This window comes from Pelmatolapia mariae, linkage group LG23 (assembly GCF_036321145.2).
Source record: "Pelmatolapia mariae isolate MD_Pm_ZW linkage group LG23, Pm_UMD_F_2, whole genome shotgun sequence".
In the NCBI taxonomy this organism is placed as follows: domain Eukaryota; kingdom Metazoa; phylum Chordata; class Actinopteri; order Cichliformes; family Cichlidae; genus Pelmatolapia; species Pelmatolapia mariae.
In genome coordinates this window covers 29,694,251-29,712,265 of record NC_086246.1, presented here as the reverse complement: position 1 = coordinate 29,712,265, position 18,015 = coordinate 29,694,251, and the positions used below count along the sequence as shown (strand labels likewise).

The following is an 18,015-nucleotide window of genomic DNA, read 5'->3' as shown; positions in this document are numbered from 1 at the left end:
ACACACTTAACACCTACAAAGCGCACACTCACACTCACACTCACACTTGACATGACCTGCACACACACACACATTGCAGATAGAGACATGTACATCACACACACACATAAACAATTAAGACCTTAAAAGGAAAGGTAGAAGACGATAGATGAGGAAGAAGTTGCTTTGATCAAAACTGTGTATGACGTATAGGCGAACGTGATATCAGAATAACAGGGAAGGTGGCAGGTAAATAAGGAACTTTGGAATAATATAAATGTAACAGTTCGAAAGACTGCCCTTCGAATCTGCAAGAGGCTTTACGCTGAGCTGATTCCCTCCTGCGCAGCGGTTGAAATAAAGAAGTTGATTGAATTGAAGAAGTCTGTCTCGAGTCGTTCGTTTTGGTTTTTCACCAGGTCAGAAAAAAACGATCGGGAGCGGCATCAGCACACTGACAGAGGCTTCCCTCTGCATTTTAAACTTTATTAAGCTTTTACGTTAAAGGGAGTCATCTTATTCAGTGACTGAGACGTAATACACATTTATTCTAATCAAGACAGTCAACTAAACTGGACTTGAATTAATTTTTTTTTAATTGGTTAGTACATTCATTAGTTTACTGACACTTCTTGACAATAAATCACAACTGGAGTAAATAAAAAATATTGTAAAAACATATCGGAAGTGTGGGAATTTTCTCCATTTACCCTAAGTTCACATTTAATCCCTATGCGGTGGACCTAACCTGCTCCAGAGCAGAAACCAGTCCAACTCACTAATCACATTTCTGGTAGCATCACCATCCCACAGCCACAACCAAGATTTTAAAAAGCTGAAACCAGGAGCCCAAAGTGAAAGACAAGTCTTTATTGATCTTCCTTGAAACAGAACAGACAGTAGAAAGTCTTATTTAATGATCATGTCACAAAACAGATGAAGAACAGCCTGAGATATCATCAGATGAACAGTACATCTTAATTTTTACACATCTGATTCTGCTGCCATTAAACATTCATTACAGTTTATAACTACAATAGTTTTATGTCTTCAAGACTCAAACTGTTCATCAACATTAGGAAATATCTCAAACTTTCCAAACATTAGCACTCTAAAAGGAACAGATATCAATTTTATTGAAATATTGGATGAAATACAGAAAGCTGTCCTGTAGGGCTTGTCTGATCTGACCATCAATAAGAAATACAGATTTACAGGAACAAATCATAAACTCGTCAGTGTGTTTCAGACTGATGTGTTGGTGCCACCTGATAAAACCTGAACTCACAGTTAGAAGCTTTTTTTTCCCCATTTAAATGTAACGTTTAAATCTGCTTCATTAATGATGATTTGGAGGTTGACGAGGAGAACAAATACATGAATCTGTTTGACTGCAGGCCTGAAAATAATTAAATATTAACATTTGTACCCACATTTGTGAACAGTATATGTTTTAATGTCTGCGCCTGAAAAGACTGAAAGAAAAGGAGAGGTTCAGCATTCTCAGAATGAAATTTCCTCAAATGGATCATTTTCTTCATGAGAACAGAGACATGAACCTCTTCCCAAACTGTTCACCTCACATGATGCTGCCACATTACAGGGAAGAAGACTAGAGTTCAGCAGCTGATTATCATCAAAAAACATGAAAGGAGAAAACAAAAGTTCAGATTTTTTTTTTTTTTTTTATGTACAAGTGTGCTGCACATGTTAAAACAGCAGAACAGTTTCTGAATCCTGTTTTTGATATTTAACAACATCTGTGCCTTAAAAGGCTGGAAGAAAATTAAGGAAAGGTCTTTTTCAAACTGAAACTCCTCAGACTGGTTATACTGTTATCAGGCTGAAAACAGTAAAACAAACAAATCAATTAAAGTTCAGCATGCTGACTTGACCTGCCGGTTCTGACCGAATGTCATGGTTTCCATCAGCAGGTTTGAGTTGCTCAGTTCTGTTTTTAGGACTTCTCTGTGTTAGTTAAATGTTGCGATTAATCTTTAATTGATGCAATCTCTTCATGAAAAAAGATCAGACTGACTGACTGATGATCAGTTATCATCATCCTCATCATCATCACTGATGCAGTCACCCATCATCACAGGACAGATGGTCAGAGGTGAAGAGTTTTTACCATCATCATTAACACCAGGATAGAAGAGTGGATAGAGTTTTTCCATAAAGGAGCAGCCAGTAAAGGAGTAGACAAGAGTTGCATGATCTACATCATGGAAGGAGACCAGACCCTCCTCATAATCCACAAACACCCCCACCTTCTCAGGAACAGACTGAAGAGAGAGATGGACTTGAGGTTTATCAAGAGCTACACAAATGTTTTTATGTTCCGCTACAGTCCAGTAACCTTTCTCAGGACTCGGTGTGATGGCTTCCTTCCTGTTCACTGACTCTCTGACCACTCCTAATATCCATTTGGTCTTGTCTTCAACCTGAACCTCAAAGTAAAATCTGCCTGAAGAGAATCTCTGCTTTCCTAAAACACAAACAAACTTCGAAAATCTCTTTGGGTTGTGTGGACATTCCTTCCTATTGTCACTACGTTGTACTTGTTTTCCATCGTCAGACACAATGAGTTCAGGATGTGCTGTATCAGGATCAAGAGTCACATCCACTGCATACTGCTGGACCCTCTTCAGCTCAGCCTCAAACAAGTCTTCAAACTCTTCACCCAGTGTCTCCTTCAGCTGATCCACAGCTCTCACCACAGTCCCCTCATATGATGGTGGATGGATACTGACCTCTGTCCAGTGTTTGGTGGTTAGAGCAGCTTTCAGGGATGAGAAGCTTTGGAGGAGGTGGAGGTGATCTTTAGAGCGTGAGAGCTGCTCCACCTCAGAGCTTCTCTTCATCAGCTCAGAGATTTCCTGTTCCAGATCTTTGATGAAACCTTCAGCCTGTTTCTTTGTTATTTCCTGTTTGTCTTCGATCTCCTTTATGAGCTCGTTCAGGCGTCTGTCAACAGACTCCTTCAGAGCAGTGAAGACCTGAACACCTTCTGCTTTCTTTCTGTCTGCAGCATCTTTACTCATCTTCACTGACTCTTTGATCTCCTGAATCTTCAGTCGTCTCTTCGTGATCATCTGTTTAATTTCAGTCTCAGTCTTCCACAGTTCTGCCTTCTTTCCTTCATATTCTTCTCTCAGAGGAACAAACTCATGAGTCTTGTGGTCAAAAACACAGCAGAGCATGCAGACACATGTCTGATCGTTCTTACAGAACAGCTCCAGAGGTTTATCGTGCTTCATACACATCCTGCCTTCCAGGTTCTCCTCAGGATCGATCAGCTGATGTCTTTTCAGACGTGAAGCTGTCAGATGAGGCTCCAGGTGAGTCTGACAGTAGGAGGCCAGACACACCAGGCAGGACTTCAGGGCCTTCAGTTTGGTTCCAGTGCAGATGTCACAGGGAACTTCTCCTGGTTTGGCAGCTTGTTGCTCTGAGCTGCTGCTGCTGACTTTCTGCTGAGCTTCACGTCTGAACTGAGAAACCATCTCAGAGATGAAAGTGTTGATGTGCAGCTCAGGTCTCATCCTGAACACCTTTTTACACATGGGACACTGACACCTGTAGCTGATATCCCAGTGTTGACTGATGCAGTTTTTGCAGAAGTTGTGTCCACATGGTGTGGAGACTGGATCAGTGAAGACATCCAGACAGATGGAGCACAGAAACTGATCTTCAGATAGAAGACAGCTGGCAGCAGACATGTCTGCACTCTGAGTGAGGAAGAAAAGAAACTGAGTTTATTAATTCCACTGGTGGATGTTCATGTTAAGTTTCAAATACTGAGGTCAAAGTTCAGACAGCTCTAAACACAGTTTATGACCATTTTCCCCAATGACATTAGTCTGTAAAGCCTTTTTTAAAATGGTAACTTTTTTAATTAATCCTTTTATATTATTAGTTAGCCTCATCTTGTATGTGAGGAAAAATGAATACAAGCAAATAATTATATTTCATGGGTGAAGGTATTTTGGCCAAATTATAATTGCCATGTCCTGATGCACACTGCCTTTCCTGATCCTCGTTATGAAGTTTTTCATTCGTTGCTCCTCTTAATGGAATGCTCCTCTTCCCTTGTGCAGAAAGCGATTACAGATGTTACACATTTTAAATAAACAGAAATAAACAATCCTTGTTGTTGTTGCTTGCTTAATGACTGATTTTAGTCTTAACAATCCATCTTTGAACATGATGTTTGTGGGTCGATTTAAATGCTTCAGGTGTGAGTGCACTCAGCTTCTACTCAATATGTTAATAGAGCCAGGTGCAGATGTGTCACAAGTTAATCTGGTTGCAGGCTATGGCACTTGGACACATGTGGCATTGCTGGACTGGGGTCCGTTCTTCGTACCTCGCTTACTACATCCAAGATCAAATGACACATCCAAGATCAAATCATCGCGCTAACTTTGAGCTCGCTAATCCGGTTCTCCGAACACACCTGTTGTTGACGATTAGTATAGCTGGATGAAGTAATCTGAGATCACTGGGTGGCTTAAAAGGGGCTACGCATCGATAGTAGAAACATTGATCGGCAACCCTGTGATTGGTCGGCGAAGATGTCGAAGGAGCGCGCTCAGTATTTCACGGCAGCAGAGCAAGAACTCTTGATTGAGGGATTTCAGGAGTTTCAGAGTTTAATTAAAACGCAGAGGAACACTGCAAAGGCTGCAAAAGCAAGGAGAGAGGGCTGGCAGAAAGTTGCTGACAAATTAAACTCGTAAGTGATCCATGATATTACATTATATCATGTGATATTATATTATACCACATTATATTATATTACATCATATCCTCTTTCACATTAGAGCCACAACAGGACCCACTAGAACATGGGAACAAGTAAAAGTGAAATATAAGAATATTCTACAGAATGGTAATATTTATCACTTATATTGCTTTTAGTCTCTTGAAAAGAGACCCTGCAATAATCTGTTTGTTTGTTTATAACAGCAACCAAGAAAAGGGCAGAGCAAATAAAGACAGGTGGTGGTCCTGCACCCCCTCGTCACACCCCGGCTTTTTGTACCGTGACATTTATTGACATTGTGGGTTTTTTTGTGTGTAGTTTTACATAACACTCCATCACTTTTACCTGTTCCCATGCGAGGGGTGACTGAAGCATGCACAGTAAGTTGGGAGATATATCTATCTATCCATCTATCTATCTATACATATATATTGTAAAGACCGCGGGTTAGTAGAGCTGAACTGGCTAAACTGCTCACTAGCTAAAACGGCTAGCGGGGCGCTAGCAGCTATCGTCGAACTTCACAACGAATGGAGAGCGCTCGTGTCCCATACACCGCACGACCCCGAGCGTCTCAGCAGCAGGCCTATAATCCCCAAATGATCCAGCAGGAGGCAGTAGTGGTTCACACCAGTCATTTATTTACCATTTGTTTTTACAACAACTGTAACGCTGCTGACACCGAACCCCTATCACGCTCCCACCACATAGAGTCGCGGTGTCAGCCAACCATGCCAATTCAACCCGCTCCACAGAACACACATCAACTCCACTGTGGCTTACATTAACACAACATGCGAATCAAACACATAGGAACTAGCAGAACGATAGAAAACACAGACAACACAATACCCAGAATGCACCTGGCTAACAACCCCAGCCAGGTCATTACACAGCCCCCCCCCAAGAGGTTTAGTGTCCCCACAACCTTAACTGTCCACTCTGTAGTCCAGCAAATGTCCGGGCCGGCGTCGAGTACGCTTCGGCCTTGACTGGGAATCCATGGCGCCCCCATTTGGGCCGGCCGTAGGGGGCAAGGAGTCCCCAGGCTGCACACCAGTCTGTGGGTTGGGGGCAAGCGGATGGTATGGCGCCAGCCGGTCCTTGTGTAGCACCACCCGCCTTCCCCGCCCCGGCATCCGGACTCGTAAGACCACTTCCGATAGCTGTTCCAGGATCTCGCCCGGGCCTTGCCAGTGGCTCATGAGCTTGGGGGTCAGCCCCCGCTTCCTCTGGGGGCAGAACACCAAGACCCGATCTCCGGCCCCCAGCATAGGACCGTGCGCACGGGTATCGTACGCCCGTTTCTGGCGGGCCCCGGCTCCCTCCAATGTCCGTCTTGCCAGCTGATGCACCGTGTGCAACCGCTCCCTGAGCCGCCGGAAGTAGTCCATCTCTGGTCCACCAGCAATCTCCGGCTCAGGGGGCGCCCCGAACACCAAGTCCACCGGGGTTCGGAGCTCCCTTCCGAACATTAACGCTGCAGGAGTACACTGACTTGACTCCTGCTGTTCGATACGCCCACAAAACAAGGGGCAGGTGTTGGTCCCAGTCCCTCTGATGTTGGCTGGTCAGGATGGCCAGCTGGGTGGCCAGCGTGCGGTTGAACCGCTCAACCAGACCATCGCTCTGAGGATGGAGGGGGGTGGTCCTCGTTTTTCTCACCCCCAGCCTCCGACACACTTCTCCCAGCACCTGGCTCTCAAAATTCCTCCCTTGGTCGCTATGGAGCTCCTCCGGTACACCAAACCGCGTGAACATCTCATCCACCAGGGTCCGCGCCGTCGTCACCGCACTCTGATCCGGCACCGCGTACGCCTCTGGCCACTTTGAGAAATAATCCATCGCGACCAGGACATACCGGTTGCCGGCATCAGTAACAGGGAACGGACCCAGGATGTCCACTCCGATCCGCTCCATTGGCGCCCCAACTAGGTATTGCTGCAATGGGGCATGGGAGCGCTGGCTGGGACCTTTCTGCGCCGCGCAGTCGTCACAGCAGTGGACATGGATCTCCACGTCCTGACGACACCCCGGCCAGTAGAACCGCCGTCTCAGCCGCCGCACCGTCTTGCCATTCCCAAAATGGCCAGTACCTGCAGCCCCATGGACCCAGCGGAGGACCTCAGGCCGCAAGGCCCGGGGAACCAGGAGCTGGAGTATGTCGCCTCCCCCATCTGGCGCTTGCCACCGCTGGTAGATTACACCGCCATGGAGCTCCAGGTTGTTCCACTGGGAGTACAGCGACTTCGTCTCGGGCCCCTGGGAAGACACGGCGGACCAGTCTGGCCGTGTCCCTGCCTCCATCCAGTCCCTCACCATCCCCAGCGCTGGATCGCTCACCTGGTGCTGCTGCAGCTCCGCCGCGGTGAAAGGTTCCTGCCCTTCATCCTCACCCTCGGGTTCTGCTGCTGCCGATGTCGGACCCCGGTCCAGCTCCTCCAGGCGCCTGCAGTACCGGCACTCCTCCGCAGAACAGGGGCGCCTGGACAGGGCGTCAGCGTTGGCGTGCTGCCGCCCTGGTCGGTGCTGGGCCTCAAAGTCGTACTCTTGTAGTATTTCCAGCCACCGGGCCACCTGACCCTCCGGCTGGCGAAAGTTCAGCATCCAGGTTAGGCTGGCATGGTCGGTCCTGAGCAGGAGCTTAGTGCCCAGGAGGTAAGGTCGGAAATGACGAACCGCCAGGACCACAGCCAACAGCTCACGCCGGGTAACACAGTAATTCCTCTCGGCCCGGCTGAGGCTGCAGCTGTAGTATGCCACCACTCGCTCCTCAGCCTCTCCCCTCTGGGAGAGCACAGCTCCGACCCCCACGTTGCTGGCGTCAGTGTCCAAAAGGAAAGGCTGGCTGGGGTCAGGATACGCCAAGACCGGGGCACTCACAAGGGCAGTTTTCAGCTGTTCGAAAGCCGCTGCACAGTCCTCAGTCCAACCAAACCGCTGACCCTTGTTTGTCAACTGATGCAAGGGGCTAGCGACGGTGGCAAAGTCTTTTACAAACCTCCTATAATAGGAGGCCAGCCCCAGGAAGCTTCGTAGCTCGGCGACGTTCGATGGGGGAGGCCAGTCCCCCACAGCAACCACCTTCTCGGGGTCAGCAGCCACCCCCTTTTCGCTCACCACATGTCCCAGGAACTTCACCTGGCGAGCAAGAAGGTTGCACTTGGCCGGGTTCAGCTTTAGTCCGGCCCCGCGGATGGCAGTCAGGACCTCTCGCAGGTTAGCAACAGCCTGTTCAAAGTCCTTGGCATGAGTCAGCAAGTCATCCAAATAGACCACGCAGCGGGCACGGGGAATGTCTTTGAGGACCCTTTCCATTAACCTTTCAAACGTGGCTGGTGCATTGCATAGTCCAAAAGGCATCACCCTAAACTGCCACAGTCCTTGCCCTATGGTGAATGCAGTCTTGGGCCGTGCCTCAGCAGCAAGCTCCACCTGCCAGTACCCACTGCGGAGGTCTAGCTGAACCAACTGGACCCAGCGATGTAATCCAGTGCGTCATCGATGCGAGGTAGCGGGTAAGAGTCCTTGCGGGTGACCGCGTTCAGACGCCTGTAGTCCACACAAGGGCGCCAACCCCCTGTTTTCTTCCGCACCATAACCACAGGTGCGGCCCATGGACTATCCGAGGGTTCAATGACACCATTAGCTGCCATCTCTTTTATCAGTTCCTCGGCAGCTTGGCGTTTGGCGAGGGGCAGGCGGATTCGCCCACAAAACAAGGGGCAGGTGTTGGTCCCAGTCCCTCTGATGTTGGCTGGTCAGGATGGCCAGCTGGGTGGCCAGCGTGCGGTTGAACCGCTCAACCAGACCATCGCTCTGAGGATGGAGGGGGGTGGTCCTCGTTTTTCTCACCCCCAGCCTCCGACACACTTCTCCCAGCACCTGGCTCTCAAAATTCCTCCCTTGGTCGCTATGGAGCTCCTCCGGTACACCAAACCGCGTGAACATCTCATCCACCAGGGTCCGCGCCGTCGTCACCGCACTCTGATCCGGCACCGCGTACGCCTCTGGCCACTTTGAGAAATAATCCATCGCGACCAGGACATACCGGTTGCCGGCATCAGTAACAGGGAACGGACCCAGGATGTCCACTCCGATCCGCTCCATTGGCGCCCCAACTAGGTATTGCTGCAATGGGGCATGGGAGCGCTGGCTGGGACCTTTCTGCGCCGCGCAGTCGTCACAGCAGTGGACATGGATCTCCACGTCCTGACGACACCCCGGCCAGTAGAACCGCCGTCTCAGCCGCCGCACCGTCTTGCCATTCCCAAAATGGCCAGTACCTGCAGCCCCATGGACCCAGCGGAGGACCTCAGGCCGCAAGGCCCGGGGAACCAGGAGCTGGAGTATGTCGCCTCCCCCATCTGGCGCTTGCCACCGCTGGTAGATTACACCGCCATGGAGCTCCAGGTTGTTCCACTGGGAGTACAGCGACTTCGTCTCGGGCCCCTGGGAAGACACGGCGGACCAGTCTGGCCGTGTCCCTGCCTCCATCCAGTCCCTCACCATCCCCAGCGCTGGATCGCTCACCTGGTGCTGCTGCAGCTCCGCCGCGGTGAAAGGTTCCTGCCCTTCATCCTCACCCTCGGGTTCTGCTGCTGCCGATGTCGGACCCCGGTCCAGCTCCTCCAGGCGCCTGCAGTACCGGCACTCCTCCGCAGAACAGGGGCGCCTGGACAGGGCGTCAGCGTTGGCGTGCTGCCGCCCTGGTCGGTGCTGGGCCTCAAAGTCGTACTCTTGTAGTATTTCCAGCCACCGGGCCACCTGACCCTCCGGCTGGCGAAAGTTCAGCATCCAGGTTAGGCTGGCATGGTCGGTCCTGAGCAGGAGCTTAGTGCCCAGGAGGTAAGGTCGGAAATGACGAACCGCCAGGACCACAGCCAACAGCTCACGCCGGGTAACACAGTAATTCCTCTCGGCCCGGCTGAGGCTGCAGCTGTAGTATGCCACCACTCGCTCCTCAGCCTCTCCCCTCTGGGAGAGCACAGCTCCGACCCCCACGTTGCTGGCGTCAGTGTCCAAAAGGAAAGGCTGGCTGGGGTCAGGATACGCCAAGACCGGGGCACTCACAAGGGCAGTTTTCAGCTGTTCGAAAGCCGCTGCACAGTCCTCAGTCCAACCAAACCGCTGACCCTTGTTTGTCAACTGATGCAAGGGGCTAGCGACGGTGGCAAAGTCTTTTACAAACCTCCTATAATAGGAGGCCAGCCCCAGGAAGCTTCGTAGCTCGGCGACGTTCGATGGGGGAGGCCAGTCCCCCACAGCAACCACCTTCTCGGGGTCAGCAGCCACCCCCTTTTCGCTCACCACATGTCCCAGGAACTTCACCTGGCGAGCAAGAAGGTTGCACTTGGCCGGGTTCAGCTTTAGTCCGGCCCCGCGGATGGCAGTCAGGACCTCTCGCAGGTTAGCAACAGCCTGTTCAAAGTCCTTGGCATGAGTCAGCAAGTCATCCAAATAGACCACGCAGCGGGCACGGGGAATGTCTTTGAGGACCCTTTCCATTAACCTTTCAAACGTGGCTGGTGCATTGCATAGTCCAAAAGGCATCACCCTAAACTGCCACAGTCCTTGCCCTATGGTGAATGCAGTCTTGGGCCGTGCCTCAGCAGCAAGCTCCACCTGCCAGTACCCACTGCGGAGGTCTAGCTGAACCAACTGGACCCAGCGATGTAATCCAGTGCGTCATCGATGCGAGGTAGCGGGTAAGAGTCCTTGCGGGTGACCGCGTTCAGACGCCTGTAGTCCACACAAGGGCGCCAACCCCCTGTTTTCTTCCGCACCATAACCACAGGTGCGGCCCATGGACTATCCGAGGGTTCAATGACACCATTAGCTGCCATCTCTTTTATCAGTTCCTCGGCAGCTTGGCGTTTGGCGAGGGGCAGGCGGATTCGCCCACAAAACAAGGGGCAGGTGTTGGTCCCAGTCCCTCTGATGTTGGCTGGTCAGGATGGCCAGCTGGGTGGCCAGCGTGCGGTTGAACCGCTCAACCAGACCATCGCTCTGAGGATGGAGGGGGGTGGTCCTCGTTTTTCTCACCCCCAGCCTCCGACACACTTCTCCCAGCACCTGGCTCTCAAAATTCCTCCCTTGGTCGCTATGGAGCTCCTCCGGTACACCAAACCGCGTGAACATCTCATCCACCAGGGTCCGCGCCGTCGTCACCGCACTCTGATCCGGCACCGCGTACGCCTCTGGCCACTTTGAGAAATAATCCATCGCGACCAGGACATACCGGTTGCCGGCATCAGTAACAGGGAACGGACCCAGGATGTCCACTCCGATCCGCTCCATTGGCGCCCCAACTAGGTATTGCTGCAATGGGGCATGGGAGCGCTGGCTGGGACCTTTCTGCGCCGCGCAGTCGTCACAGCAGTGGACATGGATCTCCACGTCCTGACGACACCCCGGCCAGTAGAACCGCCGTCTCAGCCGCCGCACCGTCTTGCCATTCCCAAAATGGCCAGTACCTGCAGCCCCATGGACCCAGCGGAGGACCTCAGGCCGCAAGGCCCGGGGAACCAGGAGCTGGAGTATGTCGCCTCCCCCATCTGGCGCTTGCCACCGCTGGTAGATTACACCGCCATGGAGCTCCAGGTTGTTCCACTGGGAGTACAGCGACTTCGTCTCGGGCCCCTGGGAAGACACGGCGGACCAGTCTGGCCGTGTCCCTGCCTCCATCCAGTCCCTCACCATCCCCAGCGCTGGATCGCTCACCTGGTGCTGCTGCAGCTCCGCCGCGGTGAAAGGTTCCTGCCCTTCATCCTCACCCTCGGGTTCTGCTGCTGCCGATGTCGGACCCCGGTCCAGCTCCTCCAGGCGCCTGCAGTACCGGCACTCCTCCGCAGAACAGGGGCGCCTGGACAGGGCGTCAGCGTTGGCGTGCTGCCGCCCTGGTCGGTGCTGGGCCTCAAAGTCGTACTCTTGTAGTATTTCCAGCCACCGGGCCACCTGACCCTCCGGCTGGCGAAAGTTCAGCATCCAGGTTAGGCTGGCATGGTCGGTCCTGAGCAGGAGCTTAGTGCCCAGGAGGTAAGGTCGGAAATGACGAACCGCCAGGACCACAGCCAACAGCTCACGCCGGGTAACACAGTAATTCCTCTCGGCCCGGCTGAGGCTGCAGCTGTAGTATGCCACCACTCGCTCCTCAGCCTCTCCCCTCTGGGAGAGCACAGCTCCGACCCCCACGTTGCTGGCGTCAGTGTCCAAAAGGAAAGGCTGGCTGGGGTCAGGATACGCCAAGACCGGGGCACTCACAAGGGCAGTTTTCAGCTGTTCGAAAGCCGCTGCACAGTCCTCAGTCCAACCAAACCGCTGACCCTTGTTTGTCAACTGATGCAAGGGGCTAGCGACGGTGGCAAAGTCTTTTACAAACCTCCTATAATAGGAGGCCAGCCCCAGGAAGCTTCGTAGCTCGGCGACGTTCGATGGGGGAGGCCAGTCCCCCACAGCAACCACCTTCTCGGGGTCAGCAGCCACCCCCTTTTCGCTCACCACATGTCCCAGGAACTTCACCTGGCGAGCAAGAAGGTTGCACTTGGCCGGGTTCAGCTTTAGTCCGGCCCCGCGGATGGCAGTCAGGACCTCTCGCAGGTTAGCAACAGCCTGTTCAAAGTCCTTGGCATGAGTCAGCAAGTCATCCAAATAGACCACGCAGCGGGCACGGGGAATGTCTTTGAGGACCCTTTCCATTAACCTTTCAAACGTGGCTGGTGCATTGCATAGTCCAAAAGGCATCACCCTAAACTGCCACAGTCCTTGCCCTATGGTGAATGCAGTCTTGGGCCGTGCCTCAGCAGCAAGCTCCACCTGCCAGTACCCACTGCGGAGGTCTAGCTGAACCAACTGGACCCAGCGATGTAATCCAGTGCGTCATCGATGCGAGGTAGCGGGTAAGAGTCCTTGCGGGTGACCGCGTTCAGACGCCTGTAGTCCACACAAGGGCGCCAACCCCCTGTTTTCTTCCGCACCATAACCACAGGTGCGGCCCATGGACTATCCGAGGGTTCAATGACACCATTAGCTGCCATCTCTTTTATCAGTTCCTCGGCAGCTTGGCGTTTGGCGAGGGGCAGGCGGTGGGGCCGCAGCCGGATTGGAGCAGCTGCTCCAGTGTCGATAGTGTGCTGCACCAGGCCCGTCCTTGTGCAGTCCTCTTCCCTGGCGGCAAAAATATCCATAAACTCTGCCAAGAGGCTCTGCAGCTGCCGCTGCTGTGTCGCACTGAGGTGCACCCCACTCCGCCGCCCAAGCTCCTCTACTGCCGCGACAGTCTCAGGTGACGGGGAGACTGCCGAGCTAGGCGGCGACTCTGGCTGCGGGATGTTGGCCCTGCTTACATTCACCCCCTGGGTCCTCTTCCGCACCCTTGCCGCCCTCGACCCCTGGCTGTGGCTTGGAGCTGTGGGGCGCGAGGGCTTTGGGGGTGCTGGTGGGGTGGGGGTCTGTCCCTGGCTACCGCGGCCCACTTGGAGCTGCACGGTCTCAGCACCAAGGTGGATGGCAACTCCCGGCACATCGACCCGTGCCCCCCAGTGGGCCAGCAAGTCCAGTCCAACAATGCACTCGTCTGTTATGTCGGCAAGCCAGAACTCATGGTTCACACTGTTCGTTCCCACCACCACCTGCAGAGTCTTTTTCCCCGGCATCACAGTCTTTTCTCCTGTGACAGTGTACAACGCTGTGTGAGTAGGGGTCCAATTTTTCGGCAATGAACCGCCCGTCTCCGGAAGCACCCCTCTCCGCAGCAAGCAGATGGTGGACCCCGTGTCTACCAGGGCCCGGCAAGACCGTCCATCAATTATACAGTCCAGGTATAGTCCACGGGTGGACGCACAGCGGCCCACCACAAGATGAGTGTCACGGAGAGGGTTTAATGATTGGGGTGGGGGTTCCCTCACTGCCCCGCCCCGTGGCCGTTTCCCGTCGGTGATGGCACTCGGGCCCGAGGACTAGGTGCAGGACAGTTCCGGGCGAGGTGACCGGGCTCCCCGCACCGATAACAGCAGTCCGTCCAGCACCTCCGACGGGGGACTGCCTCTGGTTGGGCTCGTCTGGCCTCCTCCTCCTCATCCGACTGGGTCGCGCTCATCTCTCGCTCGACCCCCCTGGCCGATCGTCGGGCCACTGGCTCGCCCCGCAGCACCTCCTCAGCCCGCTCAGCCTCCCTCAATGCCTCCTCCAGGTCTCGGGGGGATGACAGCCGGACATGCTGTCGCAGCCTCTCCGGTGTGAGGCCCCTCAGGAAGGCGTGGAGACCCAGCTCCTCTCGTGCCACTCCTGGGAATGTTGGATAGCCCCGTCGAGCATAGAGGCGGACGTCCGCAGCAAAGGACCCCAGGCTCTCTCCCTCGCGTCAGCGAGCCAGCTCCTCCCTGCTCTGTTCGGCTGGTGGTCTCTGTCCAAACCGTCTGCCGAGCGCCGTGGTCAGAGCCCGGAGGTCGCACTGCTCCTCTAGGGGCAGGTCCAGCAGAACCTGGAGCGCTGGGCCCTCCAGTGCGAGCGCCAGGTGGGTGGAAGTCTCTTCTTGACCCCACCCGTTGTGAGCGGCAGCCAGCGTGACTTGGGCCAGGTACGGCTCCAGCTGCGTCGCCCCAGTGTAGTGCTGTAGCTTAGCAGCCGTCCTGCCAGGAAGCTGTGGTGCGGCCCCAGGAATCCCCTCCAGCTGCGGGGAGAGCAGGGGGTGGCTGTTCCGGGGCGCGCTGTGGCCCTCTGGCCGCCCCAGCTCGGGTCTTCTCCGCTGGGTCTCGGCAGCCATGTTTTCCAGAATCGAGCAGTTGTCTCGGATTAGACGCTCTAATTCGCCTATGGTCGGCTCCATAGTGTCTGCTAGACACTCATGAATCCCACTTCTGACACCAATTGTAAAGACCGCGGGTTAGTAGAGCTGAACTGGCTAAACTGCTCACTAGCTAAAACGGCTAGCGGGGCGCTAGCAGCTATCGCCGAACTTCACAACGAATGGAGAGCGCTCGTGTCCCATACACCGCACGACCCCGAGCGTCTCAGCAGCAGGCCTATAATCCCCAAATGATCCAGCAGGAGGCAGTAGTGGTTCACACCAGTCATTTATTTACCATTTGTTTTTACAACAACTGTAACGCTGCTGACACCGAACCCCTATCACGCTCCCACCACATAGAGTCGCAGTGTCAGCCAACCATGCCAATTCAACCCGCTCCACAGAACACACATCAACTCCACTGTGGCTTACATTAACACAACATGCGAATCAAACACATAGGAACTAGCAGAACGATAGAAAACACAGACAACACAATACCCAGAATGCACCTGGCTAACAACCCCAGCCAGGTCATTACAATATATATATATATATATAGAGAGAGAGAGAGAGAGAGAGAGAGAGAGAGAGAGAGAGAGAGTTAAGTAAATAACAAAAAAAGCGATATCTCTCTATGAGCACACTGTCGCGCTGAGCTAAAGGATCCTGTCTATCCCGCAATATACGCTGAATTCTGAAAACTCTCCTTATCAATCTTGCACCTTCCACAATGGGTTGCTCGCGTACAAACGGACAGGACATGGCTGCGACCGACTTCCCAAATCCACCTTCGCTTTTATAGCCGTGGTCTCTCATCTTGATTACACAAAGTAATTTACTATTACTACTCTAAAATATGAATTACATCTGAAATAATCAAATACATGAAATAGAATGATTAATAGTACATTTCCCTTTTTTTAGGAAATGACCTGTATGTATCTGTATGACATCAATAAAAGAATCAAATACTGCATTATCTTTAGTTACACTGATAATATTTATTTATGGAAAAACAGTGGGGAAATATCGCTGTTGCTTTCCTATAACTGAAGCGGACATACCTGAGTGGCCGCGATCTAATCCTGTTTACATAAAGTAAGCCTGCTCCCAAGCAGGTCTACGCTTACGGATCTGTTGCTATGACAGCAAGTCCCGGATGAGCTTCGGAGAACCGAATGATCCAAGATCACGCGAAATCGTCAACAATCAAATCCGGCTAACTTACTTAGCGAGGTACGAAGAACGGACCCCTGGACTCCATTTGAGTGCAGACAGGCAACAACGAGGAAATCACATGGGAGTAATAAAATATGGTAAAACTGATAACAAAAACAACAAAATTCTTGTTAACTTTCGTGGTATTCTGAACAGCATGGGTGTGGTTTTGTTTGCAGTTTTCACAGTCGCCTCGTGCACGGGATTATTACCAGATAAACTCGAGAACATTTTAAATATTTTTTTGGTCAAGAGCAACAATAGTGACAGACTGTGTTTGAACTAACTGTCACTGACATGCTTTTCAGTGTTTATTTCCTGCTTTGTCTGTAGCAGCTCCGGAAAAGCGAATCTGCGACACATCTGTTTGACCAACACCAGTTAATCTGAAACATTATTAAATCTAAAACACCTTTGACATGAAATTATTTGCTAGTGATTATGTTTTTCTCGCGTGAGTGTTGACATAAATTTGCTTCCACAGCTCCGGATCGTCCCCACATCTGATCTGCAACAGCAGATGCAAGCAGCGTCATCTCTGCTGTTGCAGATCAGGACTGCTGAAAGTGAAAGTTTATCATTTGTTTGCACTGCGCTAAAAATCAGAAGAGGGTGAATTTGCATATTTTTATAAAAAAGAGTTTATTAGAGGAGAGAAATGTAGAGACGTGTGTGGAAATACCCCCAACCAACAGGTGAACCGCACCGTATTTGCAGGTTACAAAGAGGAGGCTGAACATGTGGACTTTAAAACAGTGTGATCGTGATCATCTGTACTTACCCGTGTTGGAAGAAGCTCTGCTGTGCTGCTCAGAAAGGCTGGAAGAGCTCAGTTTGACGCTCCTGTGAAGAGAAACAAGCGTTGCTGTTCTCACTGTGAGTTTCACTTCTGGACTCTGACGCTGAAGCTCTCGTCTTTCACATGTTGCTCCGCCTCTGAGAGGCGGTGGTCAGCAGTGCGTGGATACGTCTCGGTGGACGTGATCACAGTTCGTGTTCAGTCAACTATTATTGTATCTTTTAAGAAATTGAGGGGGAAAAAGCAACGTCTTCATTGCCAAGAAAAGAAAAGACAATAGGACGCTCCGAAGACCACGCCCACACAGGTGGAGAAGAGCAGGAGGAAACAGGAAGAAGCAGTGAAGAGAAAAGAAAAGGTCTCAGACGCTGAAACATCAAAGAGGCAGATGGGCCTGAGTCCATCAGTCTGATTAGAACCAAAGTAGAAGAAAATCATGCAGTTGTGACTCCAGATGTTTGGTTTGAACTAATGACGCAGTGACTCCTGCCCTGTGATGTTGCTCTGTTGTATGTTCTGTATGTTGTTATGCTGTGAATCAAGCGAGACAGCAGCATAAACATACTGCAGGTATCATTGTTAGGATGAAGCTACCAGTGGCAGATACGTGCTGTGTAGATAAGTTACAGCTTGCTGGATAAAGTTACTGCAGAAACTAAATGTTAGTTATAAATCTTAGTTTTGGACTATTACAGGATTTCCTGATGGATAAATCTGGGCCTTGATTTAAAACATCAGGGGATGTAAAAACCACATAAGAAGAAGAGATCCTGGATATACTCTGATCCTTATTCATGCATTAGTGTTAAAATCAGTGAACCACTGTGGTCATGTACACTCTGAAGCTGTTACAGTATTTTTTTATGTACTACTGTGAGTGCAGTCTCATGATTTCCTCTTCAGACTCAGGAGATCCAATCAAACGTGTCATAATAAATCCTCCTTCAACGCAGCGCTGTTTGTCCAGCTCTAACATTCAACTTCAACATTTACAGTTTTTTCTGATTGCTTAAGCACATTTTTTGTTACTATTGGCTATTTTTGCAAAACTCTACACACAAATAAGAAAACCTGTCACCCAAATATCAAAACATTGTAGTTCTCTTGCAAAAGCGAACACAGCTAGATTAACTCTTCACACCTTCGTAAAAATGGTGTTTTCGTATCAAACAGTACACACAAGCCATCATCTACTAAGCACACAATGCGCCAACTACACACTGATGGTATGAATACAAAACACATCTGACTTTTGCTTTCTCTGTGCACAAGGTAGGCCATGTCAGTTTGAGCTCATATTTTTGTCATAGATCCATAAGCATAGAGGGATCCAAACTTCTGGTACTGGTGTTTATTCACACACATCAAAACAAGCTCAAGTGTTTATTTCCAAGTATAGGACTATTTGCAATCACCATATTGACTATATGGGTTTCTTGGTTTACATTGAACATGCTTCCT

General features: G+C 51.5%; 1 protein-coding gene across 1 annotated transcript; it reads right to left on the bottom strand.

The window, feature by feature from the left end:
- Positions 1-866: 866 nt before the first annotated feature.
- LOC134620362 (E3 ubiquitin-protein ligase TRIM39-like) lies at positions 867-17,184 on the bottom strand. Its single transcript, XM_063466520.1, has 2 exons — positions 16,537-17,184; positions 867-3,710 (listed from the first exon to the last, which is right to left on the bottom strand). The coding sequence occupies exon 2, from the start codon at positions 3,699-3,701 to the stop codon at positions 2,028-2,030; it is 1,674 nt and encodes a 557-aa protein (XP_063322590.1). The 5' UTR covers positions 3,702-3,710; positions 16,537-17,184; the 3' UTR covers positions 867-2,027.
- Positions 17,185-18,015: the final 831 nt, after the last annotated feature.